Source organism: Passer montanus, unplaced genomic scaffold, assembly GCF_014805655.1.
Source record: "Passer montanus isolate IOZ18808 unplaced genomic scaffold, ASM1480565v1 scaffold10, whole genome shotgun sequence".
Taxonomy (NCBI): Eukaryota; Metazoa; Chordata; class Aves; order Passeriformes; family Passeridae; genus Passer; species Passer montanus.
Window position 1 is genome coordinate 17,549,517 of NW_024356505.1, and position 12,394 is coordinate 17,561,910.

Sequence of the window (12,394 nt, forward strand, 5' to 3'; positions counted from 1 at the left end):
ACAGACCACAACACTGAAACCCTGTGCTTATTAAATTCAATACATATTGATCTAAATGAAAAGAAAGTATTATTTATTCAGGAAATAAAAAATAAGGAAGTTCTAAAGCTATAATACTCTGGAAAATTGGCTAAGACATTTTCTCAAAGTGCTATGCTTGTATTAAACAGTGAACCAGAAATCACAATTCATAGATGCTAACTTAGCTGAAAAAACACAGCCTGGAATCAGTACAGCACATCTGCAATACTGCATGTGAAAAGTTTTAATTTTTGGCCCTATTTTTTGGCTTCATCACTACACATGAGCATCAGCAGGTTAAGTTGTGACATAAAGAAATAAGGAGCTACAATGGATAGCAGCAAGTATTTCCCTAGTCCAGTTTCTTGCCACATACAATGGCCCCACAGAAGACTGCACAATGAAGGCATGAACAGATCAAATTTACCCATATATGTTTTGAAAATTAAATATTATTATATACAAGTACTTTAGAGATAAAGAAATTCCACCTGAAACACTTGGTATCATATGAAGAATACAAAAAATATAGGCTTTAGGAATAGTATTTTAAAGAACACCACACCAAGTTCTTCCACCTTTTGATTTGAGATAAAATAATTGAAATAAATGTTGGTTTCAAATTTTCTCTGAGTTCTTAGAGCTCTTGCATGACATCTTGCATGAGGCAGGAATGGGGGGATAAATGTATTTCACTCCACGGGATAAGAGAAATCTTGCAGTCATGCTTGAAGTGAAGAAGGAAGTTTCCTCTACTTCATCTTTCCTACAGTAACAGGGTAATTGGATTTACTTTTTTGGTAAGGTTTTAATGTGCTTCCCCTTTTTGAATACCTTGGTGCCTCTGCAGACACTAAAAGCTTTCTCAAGTAACACCATGACTTCAAAATTGGGTTATTTTTACTCTGCTGCTTATCAGGCTGCAATATGAAAAATGGTGACTTTAGGATTATCTACACACTGAACAAAACCATCATCTTTGCCTCAATTCCCAATTCAAATATCACCCTTGAAACCACAAAGAGACTGTTAAAACAAGCAACATTTTGCAGAAAAAACATCTAAAAGTTTGCACAGCATGCACACATGCACACAAATTATATTCTATGGGTGAATCTGTTTTTAAATGCTGACTTACTGAGATTTTTTTCCCAGAGCTAAATATATAAAGACTGTCAGAAAATGAGAGTAAAAATAAGCATCTAAAATGACTTAAAAATCTCTGCTCCTTCCCTTATGTTGTCTTTTTTCATTCACTTAGTATCTTGACTTCCATTTTGAACATTACATCTCCCAGATTCAGAGATATATAAAAACAACTACACCTTTCTTTTGACTGATTTTTTACACTTCTGTAATGGGCTTACACTTCTGTAATGGGCTTACACTTCTAAAGGCCTGTGTTTATGCTCCCACACTCTGGACATTTATTTTCATAATACCCTCATGACCCTATGTGACCAATATTGGATTAACTGAATTTACCTATAGCTAGTGCCTATAGGTAATGGACAAAAAGTCTACTGAAAATTTTGGGGAAACTGTAGGCAAGTACAATCAAAGGATTGGAAAATATACAGGCAATGGTTCTATTGTCAGTTGTACAGATTTAAAGCAACCTTCTCCACTGGCAGCTCATTTTGGAATTTTGATTATAAGTCTCTCAAAGATTAGAAGCTGCTACTTGAATTTTTTTCTGCTTTCAGATAGAATTCTCTACAATTCTAGGTTGTAATCACAGATTTGAACTCTGAATCATGGAATTATGGAATCATTTAAGTGGAAAAAATCTCTAAGATCCCTAAGCCCAACCACTGCCCTGCCAATGCCAAGTTCACCAGTAAACCATGTCCCCTTAAATTCAAGAACTATAAGTCTTTTAAATATCTCCAGGAACGGTGACTCAGTTATTTCCCTGAGGAACCTTCCTTTCAGGACATTTTTTCCTAACACCCTATCTAAACCTCCCCTGCACAACTTGAGGCCATTTCTGGTCCTGTCCCTTGTTACCTGTGAGAAGTGACTGACCCCCACCTCAGTGCAGCCTCCATTCACATGGTTGTAGAAAGTGTTATGGTCCCCCCAAGCTTCCTTTTCTCTAGACTAAACACCCCCAACTCCTTTGCTGCTCCTCTCAAGACTTGTGCTCCAGACCCTTCCCAATTCCATTGCCTTCTCTGGACACTCTCCAGCACCTCAGTGTCTTTCTTGCAGTGAGAGGCCCAAAACTGGACACAGGACTCGAGGTGTGGCCTCACCAGGGCCAAGTACAAGGGGACAGTCATTCTCCTGGTCCTGCTGGGCACCATAACCCTGTTAAAATCCAGGATGTCACTGGCCTTCTTGGCCACCTGGGCACTCTGTTGACTCATCCAGCTGCTGTCACCAGCACCCTGAGACTCTTTTTTGCTAGGCAGTTTTCCAGCCTCTCTGCACCCAGCCTGTACCACTGCACTGGGCTGTTGTGACCAAGAGCAGGACATGGTTCCCTGTATCTTGATGAATCCAAATCAGCACTGGTAGTTTTCCAGCAAGCAAAGTGTGGATGTGCCTCTGCCCAGTAATAGTCTGAAAAGATTTCTTCTGATAACTATCACAAAAACACTTCACAAGGATGCAAGCAGATGCACGATCACTTTGTGTGAATTCCAGTCCTTGTGGTTCTTGACACCAAATAGGAATCTAAATTTTGTAACTAATCACCTTACAGGCAAAAATTGATTCTAAATTGCAGGAACAATCAGGATTTTCATTAGTTACAATGTTAGATCTTGATTTTAGTCAATCTCCTAAACAACCCAAATATGACAAGCCTGCTCTTGAGGAGTAAACTGGAATATGGCTGTTAAATAGGAAAAAGTGTTTCTTTTGAATGGGTAAGTACAGAAAAACTGGCTAATACAGTAAATCCAGAAACACTAGTGAGTATTTTAAATATTATTTTAATTTATTTTTTCCAGAGCACCCAAATCACAACACAATCTCAGCATCAGCCATGGACCAATGAGCTGCATATGCTGACATGACGAGGGAGCTCATGGTCCCCAGCTATGCATGTCCTTCACCCCCGTGGACAATGGACATCACTCCATGGTCTGCCAGAGCAGCCCACTGACCCAGCTCACTCATCTGCTGGTCCAACAAGAGCAGCAGGCAGTCTGTGAACACAGACTGCCCTTTCATCAGCAGTGTGGGCTCGGTGTGGCGGCCACTGAATTGCAGAGCCCATCTCACACCCCTGGGTTAAAGCCCCTTCCAGGTGCCCTGGGAAGTCCTCTGCAAGTATCTGCCTCAGTAAGCACTGGCAGAATCTATGGAGTTTTAGGCAAACAGCTTTAGCCAGCTAAGTCATGCAGTAGGCATACCTCCATCTTTATTGTGCGTATGCAGAACTACAGAATAATATAAAGCAGTCATTATTCTGACATTATTCTATTGACAAAGAAGTACCTTAATTGACAGGAGGTGTGTGCTATTTTCCTGTGGTGGTTCCAATCACTTAAACAAGAATATTACCAGAGTAAAACACCCTAGGATTGGCTAATGGGAAATCAGCTTCCCCAAGATACCACTCCTTATCACACACTAAGTCTCTCTGAATTCAACTATCTTTTCAGGAACACCTTCAGTTTCTAAGTAAAACAAAGACCACAGCTACAGCATAGAGTATAGAATATGTAGTTCTGGGTATTCCAGGTCATCTAGAGGTTTTGGGAAACTATGATAGCTATATAGCCATACTTAAAAATTACAAATTAATTATAGGAAAACTGTTCATTTAAAAAGGATTTAGCAGGTCAATGACAGCTATTAAAGATAATAATGTGTGTTACTCTACTTGACTGTCTTTAGAAAATATATGCTTGAAGTTAATACAAATTTAGTTTTAAAATACTGCAAATTCAGGTAGATTCATGTATATATGACTATCACAAAAATACACACTAATAGCAAACAGATGTACTCTAACAAATAATGAATCACTGATCCTACTGTGCTGAAATATTTAGGCAAGATGAACTCTTCAGTGTCTAAATTTTCCATTTAACAGTGAGAGAAATGTAAAGTAACAATAGTTTGGCAAAGCAGCATTGGGACACTACTGGGATTGCACTGCAGTTTAGAGATAACCCCAAAGCAACTGGGTACAGAAAATCTATATAACCCACGTTATTAATGACTACTGACTGACCTCTGCTTATCTTCACTGCCTTAAGGATGACATTGGAATCTTTGATTCTGTTCAAGCTTCATTATCTCAAATCTAGCCTGTAATAACTTAAAAGGATTCTAATGATATTTTTAACCTATCGTATTAAAGTACAACATTTCCGATATTATTTATCATCTACAAAAAGGATCACTGTATTGTTCATGTAGTGCAGTGTGAGCCCTAATACCTACACTGCATGCAAAGACTAAAGAATGTATCAGCCTAATTTTTCACTTAAACATTACGGGTAAGAGAGAAGAGAACAAATCCCTCAGGAAAGAAACAAAAACCAGAACATTAAGAGTGTGACCATAATATACTGAAGAGAGAAACTACACTTAATTTTCTCCAGGAAAGAGCTTCCATTGTGTATCACACAGGCCTCACAGGAAATGACAACAGTGGCTTACATGACACTGCACCATGCCACATCATGGATATCTCAAAGCAACACAGTCAAGGCTGACCAGATAGTGCACAAAGGTACACTGAAGCTCACTAATATCAGTACAACCATCAAAATCCTCAGCAGGAGGGAAACAGCCCTAAACTTGAACTTCCTATTTTCCCACCTAAAGCTTGCTTAATTATAATTTTCCAATTAATTTTCCACTCTCTTCCTGCATTAAAATAATAAATTATGATTTAAAGCACGCAATTGAAGCTGAATACAAAGCTGTTCTTTCCTCTTAGAATATAACAAGTTGTTTAAAGCTCCAATAACATTTTAAAGGGGGCAAATGTAACAACATGCTAATTCCAAATTTAATTTACAAAAATTAATTATTTTGTAGAGACTGTTAAAGAAAAACAATGTGTCTCATAAAATATACAGTACTTATAATTTAATTGCTTCTTCCTCTCCTATCAATTTAAAAAATTGTTTCAGATTTTTTTTTTAATAAAAAAGAATTAAGCATTATTTAAGGAAATGCTTTTTTCTCTTTGTAGGAATGCAATTCAAACTTATCTGTCTTCAGAATATGAATACAAATTTGTACACAAGTGATTCTAAATGCCACTGCCTTCCTGCTTTCAATGCTGCTATTTTTCCAGAGAATATATCCACAGATCAATGACCCTTTCATGTGATCTGGAAATGCCAAAGAATAACACCTCAGGGAAAATACTGTTTTCACTTGAGTTAAAATACTAATTTTTACAACAGAAAGAAAGCATAAATCCTAAAATCTTTGAGAATGCCATCCAGAAAATGTACAGACCTGGCAAATTAAAAAAAAAAAAGGAAGAGAGAACTAGTAATCTTTCACAGAAAATAATTTCAAAATAAAGCCACTGTAATATTAATGAATCTCACAGATAAATAAACTGCTCATTTGGCAGCATTCACTGTAGCACATTTTTGCATGTTTGGCCATTTTTTCTTACTGTTTATTAATTGCATCTACTTGGAATTGATGATCTCCAGGATACTTATCAGTGCTTATCAAGACTGATGAATGCATCCCAGATGTTGGAGTCATGTGGAGGGTCTATCCATGCACAGGATCTGTGCTGAAACCCTCAATGTTTTCCTGTAGTGAACTTGCAGGCACTCCTGACAACAGAAATGCAGCCCACAGAGTAAATTCCAGGAGTATCTCTCCTTTCCCCTTTATCACTGCATGAGAAAGACATTCTTATGCTGATGTGTGAGAATGTACACATGATGGGGTATTGCTTGCTGCCCTGAGGGGTCTTTCAATTCTTTTCTCTGCCCCAAAGGAGACTTCAGTATCAGATTATAACACTTAATGAACTTAATGAAGATGGTGTGCTTTTCTCTGTAGTCCATGTGCAGACAGGATTCCTGAATTCAACTTTTTGGGTATTGGGGGAAAAAAACCTCACAACAGCTACTTTCTAAATTTTTAGCATGCTTTTAAAATCTCTTTTAGAAATATGGATGAATGTCAGGCAGTAAATGAGAAAACTGCAGGCATTTTAATGGCAACTGCTTTGCTTATTACACAATAGATATTTCCATCATCTATATATAAAGTATCTTTGTGAAACCCTTTAAAACATGATTTCAAACCAATGAATGCCATTTTCTATTTGCCTTTAATTTCCTCTCAATAGTAAGTTCATCAGAGTGTAACAATTAACTAACTTAATTAAGCTAACTTAATTATGTTCTTTCATAGGTCAATATGTAGAGCTACTCAGATTAATAGCAGAGCTTGTAAAGTTAATCTTCTTGTATAATGCAAATGATGCCCACTCATGTATTAAATACCTTCCTGAGTAACAGATGATATAGGACTGAATGTACTTTAAAGAAGGGCAGAGACTGTGAAAAGGTTAAATAAAAAAAGTCTTGGATTTGTGGAAATTTTGAACAGATCTAATTCATTTTTTAAATTAATAATGTTCTTCTATGAAGAACCCTCATTTCATAAGGCCATTTACAGCTTAAATATACATAAATAAATTTTGACTTCAAAAGCAAAACTGCATGACAGCATTTTCTAGCCATCTTGCAAACCTTTATATTTAGTTATTAAGAAGATTACATAAAACAGTCATGTGAGGAGATTAGCAGGAAAATATGAATGCCTAACTCCAGAGCATTTACATGCTTAACTGTATTTTCCAGTTTATTTTATGGAGGAACCACTTCAGTAGTCAAAGGTATTATGTTCCTTTTCTCAGTTCATTATTAATTCACTTTTAACACAGTTAGACTCTAAGGCTCTTTAGGCATGTGGCTTACCACTTTTGTTCTGAAATATTAATGGGAACTACAGCAACAATAATAATTACTTGTAGAAGCATGAAAAGTAAAATCAAACAAATCTCTTGAGTGCCAAATGATCTGAAAAGGTGACTCAACTCCCTTGTTTGATAAATGAGTCTGATGACTGGAAGACACACTATGACAAGAAGAGTTGGATTATGGGCCAAATCACCCATAAGTAATTCCACAAGGAACCAACTATCAGTCTTTTTTACAATGACTCTGACTTAGATCCAGAAAATATTTGAAATGCATTTCAATCCCAGGTTTGTAATCTGCTGCAACTCTTCTGCTATCACTCAGAGAAAACAAAGAGGAGGAGTGCAATAAACATTATGTAATAAACACCTTCAGAACGTTTATTGTGAAGGAGCATAAAGGAAAAGACCCCAGAAGTATGAAAACCACCACTGCTCAGAAGCTTTAAAATCAGAAAGAAGTACTAAGAAATGCACTGGAGGGATCCATCCTGTGTCTACCAGGATATGAATGACACAGATTATCCAATATATTTTCTTCTCTTTGTTAAAGTATGCCATGGTGTTTGGTTTTTTGTTTTTGGGGGGTTTTTTTGTTTGTTTGTTTGGGGGTTTTTTTGCTTGTTTCTTGTTTTGGTTTTTTTTGGTTGGTTTTTTTTTTTGTAGTGTTTTGCTTGTTTGCAGATCTCAGTATAGCAGCGGGTTCAGAGTACAAAATCACATTCCAGTATCACTACTGATATAAAAGGGAATTATTTACCTATGATAAAAAATAACTAGTAAGTTATCACTTATGATTTTTCGAAGAGAAACAGACTGTTAGGTCCATACAGCATGGACATTTACAATTATTTTTCTGAGTGGGGAAGTTCCTCAGAAGTTAAAAAAAATAAATTTGGGGTCAAGACTAAATATGAGTCCAACTCACCCTATGTCAGCCACTAGATCTTTTTTAAAATTAGCAATTAGAAAGAATGCATTTATAGCAACAACTGTCTGACACAAATTTTCTAATAAATGCATTCAAGCCAGCAGCTACACAGAATAGAGGGAACACATGGTTAGGCCTATGGAATTTAGAAAAGAATGCACAGGCTTTTCATAAGCATAAGAGCTGTGCATTTATACATACAGATAGATATACAAATATATTTTATGTAATACATTCTTGTGTTCTTTAAGAGTGCAAATCATCTCTCTACTTCTTGATGGTACTTATTCTTCATGACAATAATTTCCTGAAATTAATTATGCCAGTGATGGAAATTCAGTTATTTAATAGTCTAATAACAGCAGATGGAAAAAATTATCACATGAGCATTATTACAAACTTTCCCATGGAATTACTTTCAATTCAATCATTTCAGAACATGTTAGATCATACTTTGTTTAAAAAGTAAAAACCTCAGTGCCATAAAATACTGTAAGGACGGAATGAACACATTGCTGATGAAATTATAGCTTTGGGTCAAAAAAAAAAATCCTTTTGTACTAACTTAAAATGCCAAAGGGATTTGTTGGGAAAGGTTTTAGCCCAAGATCAAGGAAGGAGGATAAATCAAGAAACAAAAGACAGTATCAGCTGCCAATTGTATTAACAGAAATCAAGCAACATTTCCTTCCCTTGTATAGGAAATAATGCAGTTAAACTGAATTCTACAATCCTTTTAGGATGCTTGTACCATACTTATAACTAATGGCAGATTACTTAAGTGTGTGACACATCTTTTTCTATCAAACAAATCACTATACCTTAGCTTACTTATGAAAAATGTCTATGCTCTATCCAGATAAACTGGAAGCACTGAATGTCTAATAGTTCAGAAACAGGTTAGAGGGTACCTATCTTAATCCTTCTTTAGCTAAGAACCACAACGATTTGCACAGCTTTTATAGTTTGAATCAGCACCCAAAAAGCACCACAGACACATTAGCTATTCAAGTTCATATGCTATGAACACATCATTTATATTTTAACCTGAAGTGCTCTGTGATTTTTATGAGCTTTCTGTTTTCTTTTATAGGGGTTTGTTGGTTGTTAAATTCATTTTTCTATCCAAGAGAAAGGATAGGACAGCTTTTCCTCTGTATCTGTAGTGTTCAGGCAATGCAGACATTCAGAAAGATCAGCTGTTAGCCTCTAGGCTTACACTATTAAACATGACTAATTAATTTGCCACAGGATTGGCAAAGGAAATTAATACACATAACTCATGTACTTCTATTTTACTTCTAATTAAACAAGAGAATATGCCTCTTATGAGACCTACATTTAAGGGAACTGTCAAAACTAGCATTTTCTTACTTAGATAACAAATCACTGACACCATCACTCCCCATGGAGTAAAGTGCTGCTTATGAGAAATGATATCAAGAAGACAAAGCCCACCCATCTTGCTCTTTAGACACATGAAAAAGGCAAAGTAAAATTACTTCAGCAACAAATCTCCACTTTCTTCAGCATTTCTTTATATCCATCAAAAACCAACTGAAATATATGTACCAATGCAACTGCCATATGCAAAGTGAAGCAGAGAAAACAGAATAAGGGTCATGAAAGCTGATACACCAGCCTTTCAACCTTACTGAACAACTGAAGTGTTATTCAAGCAAGTGTATTTGTACTTTTGAAACATTTTAAAAGCTCTGCATCTTAAATAATCACAACATCCAGAGAATTTCCTTTCATCCATTCATGGTAAAGAATGTGTAGCATCAGAGCAAAAAGAGAATACTAATATAACAGTGATGTAGTTTTGAATTTTGGAAGTCTTGTGGGAACAAAAATACTACCTTAAGCATTATTATTGGAGGAAATCTGCTGCAACTATATAAACTGCTTGGAAGGCCTAACAAAATTACACTGAAATTAGGATAAGACACATCTATCTCCTTCCAAATGCACTGAAGTCTTCTTTCAATGCCACTTTTCAAATCCAATTCTTAAAAACCTCCAAGAAATATATACCATATTAAGTTATCAATCACATCCTTATTTTAGGATGGACACTAATTAAAATTATTCAAACATTAAAATCTATACAACTTAAATTTTATAGAGGCTTCCACAGCTTTTGGAAAGAAACAGTAATATATCTTTCTAATCTTAAAGTCAGTTCAGTTACTTCATAACTCAAAAGGTTTCTGCATGTGAAATACACTGATGAATACACACACTTTCCTGAATCACTAGGAGATGATTCAGGACACCTGTGCAATTCACAAAAAATTCACAGTTGTCTAGATCTAAACACTCAACATGCTAATTATTTCTGCAGTGGCTTTTGTCCTATGCCCCCATAGCTGGACACTGTCCTGATCCAACACAGAATTAAATCTAACTTTAGAGCACCAAAAGTGGCTGGGAGGAAGGGAAGCAGTAGGAGGAGTGGATGACATTGTGCCTTCCTGTTGAGGAGAACTCCATATTCAGCCATCATTTCTATTAGGAGGAATGACTAGAAAGGCAAAACAAAACCTCATTTGAGTGATCGAATTACATCCCACAAATATCATCCTATTGATGACACAAGTAACCGAGTGTTAGATTTAGACTGTCCTATCTGAGAGAAAATCAAATTGTAAGCAGGAAGAAAAGTGTTTTATTCAAATTAATGTAGCAGCTTGTGGGATTTTCCATACTTTCTCCTACTAGAAGTTGTGTGTCCTCACATTTGCAAGCCCAAGACTTTTTGAACAGCACTTTCCATCACCTTCACAAATCTTCTCCACCTTCCTGAAACCCTTTGTTGTTAGCCACCTTGCCTGCTTTACTCTTTTCTCATATTTCTCTATACCACAGCTGCATTTGAGACATAAATTACACAAATAATGCACCAGTCAGTAGTCAATTCCACTTATTAGCTCATTAAACAGATACTGAAAAATGTACCAGAAGACTTCAAACAAAATTAAAAATAAAAAGGCATTACTTTAATCCAAGCTCTGCAAACACTTTTTGGACCTGAGTTTTAGGGTGTAATTCACAAATGTTTGTTTATCATGCTGACTTACCCATGAGTAACTTAGATGGTTTGTTTCATGGTGGGTTCTGAATTTGCAAATTCAGCATACTGGTGCTCCCCTCTCAAGGTTCCCTGCAAATCCAACCACAAAACTCTTTCTGACTCACCTCTCTCTCTTTTGTACAAACTGCAGTAAATATGATTGGAGAAGGTCTCAGTCCCTTATAAACCACATGACCCCATATTCAGTAAAACAGCTTCCACATGAGCTATTATTGAACTTTTTGAAAAATTTGAATGGTGCACTTCCATCGTTTGATTCTCTGAAGTTTCCTCTTCCTCACAGCTAAGCTGCTTTTATTCCACAAAAGCAAAAACTGTATACTCATCCTCCTCTTAGTCACCTTTTACTAACTAACCATGTTTCATTCCTCTTTCTGCAAGACTTTTCCTCTCTTTTTATTTTTAAACATCATCTGTGCTTTCAATTTTAATTTCTCCAGTGGAGTGAAGTAAGTTGACAAAGCTGAGAATTAAGAGGCAGATCCCACATCTCTCCACAGTCTAGAGGTCCCTCTGCTACACAGGAATACATAAAAAAAGTATTACTAAAAGCTTGTACTACTCTAGCCTCAGGACTGCTTAGATGTGATAACCTGACTTTCTATCTTGGAATATGCAGCGATATCCCAAAATAAGTGAATCTACTTGGTCTTATTCCAGGAAACAAGAATTCTCCTGGCTTCACACTCTGCACCTTCCCTCTTCTTCAGGCAAAGCGACAAGACTATCAGAGAAATCAAGATATTTATCTAAAGGCTGCACTAAACTAATAAATGGCATTGTATTTCCTATGACTAGCACTTCATACTCTCCTTTCCTGTGACAATTAAAGTCAAAAGAAATCTCAGAAATAAACCCAGCAAAGACTAGTCTTTATATACCTGGTACTTGATATATTTTGAATAGTAATAATACCAACTAAACTGTTTGAATAAGCCAAGATTAAGTGTTAAGCTACTACAAAGGAAAACTTACATCTCACAGGAAAGGTTAATTTAGGGATAATAATGGTTCTCTGGGAAGATGACTGCCACCATGAAATGAAGTTATGAGTCTGAATTCTACAGACAACGTCTCCTGCAGCTATAGTGTACAATGACAGGGATGCACAGAAAACACCCTAAGTCATTGGCTGCCCTATGGAACTACCTTACAAGCACCTTTGCTTACAGCAACAGAAAGTATGAACTTATGACCACACTACACCACTTTTTGAAACCAAGAGAACAAAGAAAGGCCCAATCTCAGAAAGAGTCTTTTCTTCACACAAGACAGAAGTAAGACATATTGAAATTTTGTGAAGGATGATAAAAGTTTTTTTCTACCTACATACCTATGTACATATTCTACTTCTGACTCTTCTGTGCAATGAAGTTTATTTAGCCGGAATCTAACAGAATCTCCTGTTACTGTC

General features: G+C 36.2%; 1 protein-coding gene across 3 annotated transcripts in view; it reads right to left on the reverse strand.

Moving 5' to 3' along the window:
- PHF14 (PHD finger protein 14) overlaps positions 1-12,394 on the reverse strand; it is a 160,639-nt gene that overhangs the window by 21,754 nt on the left and 126,491 nt on the right. Inside the window, exon 19 of one of the 3 annotated variants that reach the window (XM_039709685.1) lies at positions 10,967-11,049. The exons of the other annotated variants lie outside the window; for them this stretch is intronic. Within the exon in view, the coding sequence (XP_039565619.1) occupies positions 10,978-11,049 (72 nt within the window). The 3' untranslated portion in view covers positions 10,967-10,977. The remainder of the gene's footprint in view (positions 1-10,966; positions 11,050-12,394) is intronic. 3 annotated transcript variants of the gene reach the window in all.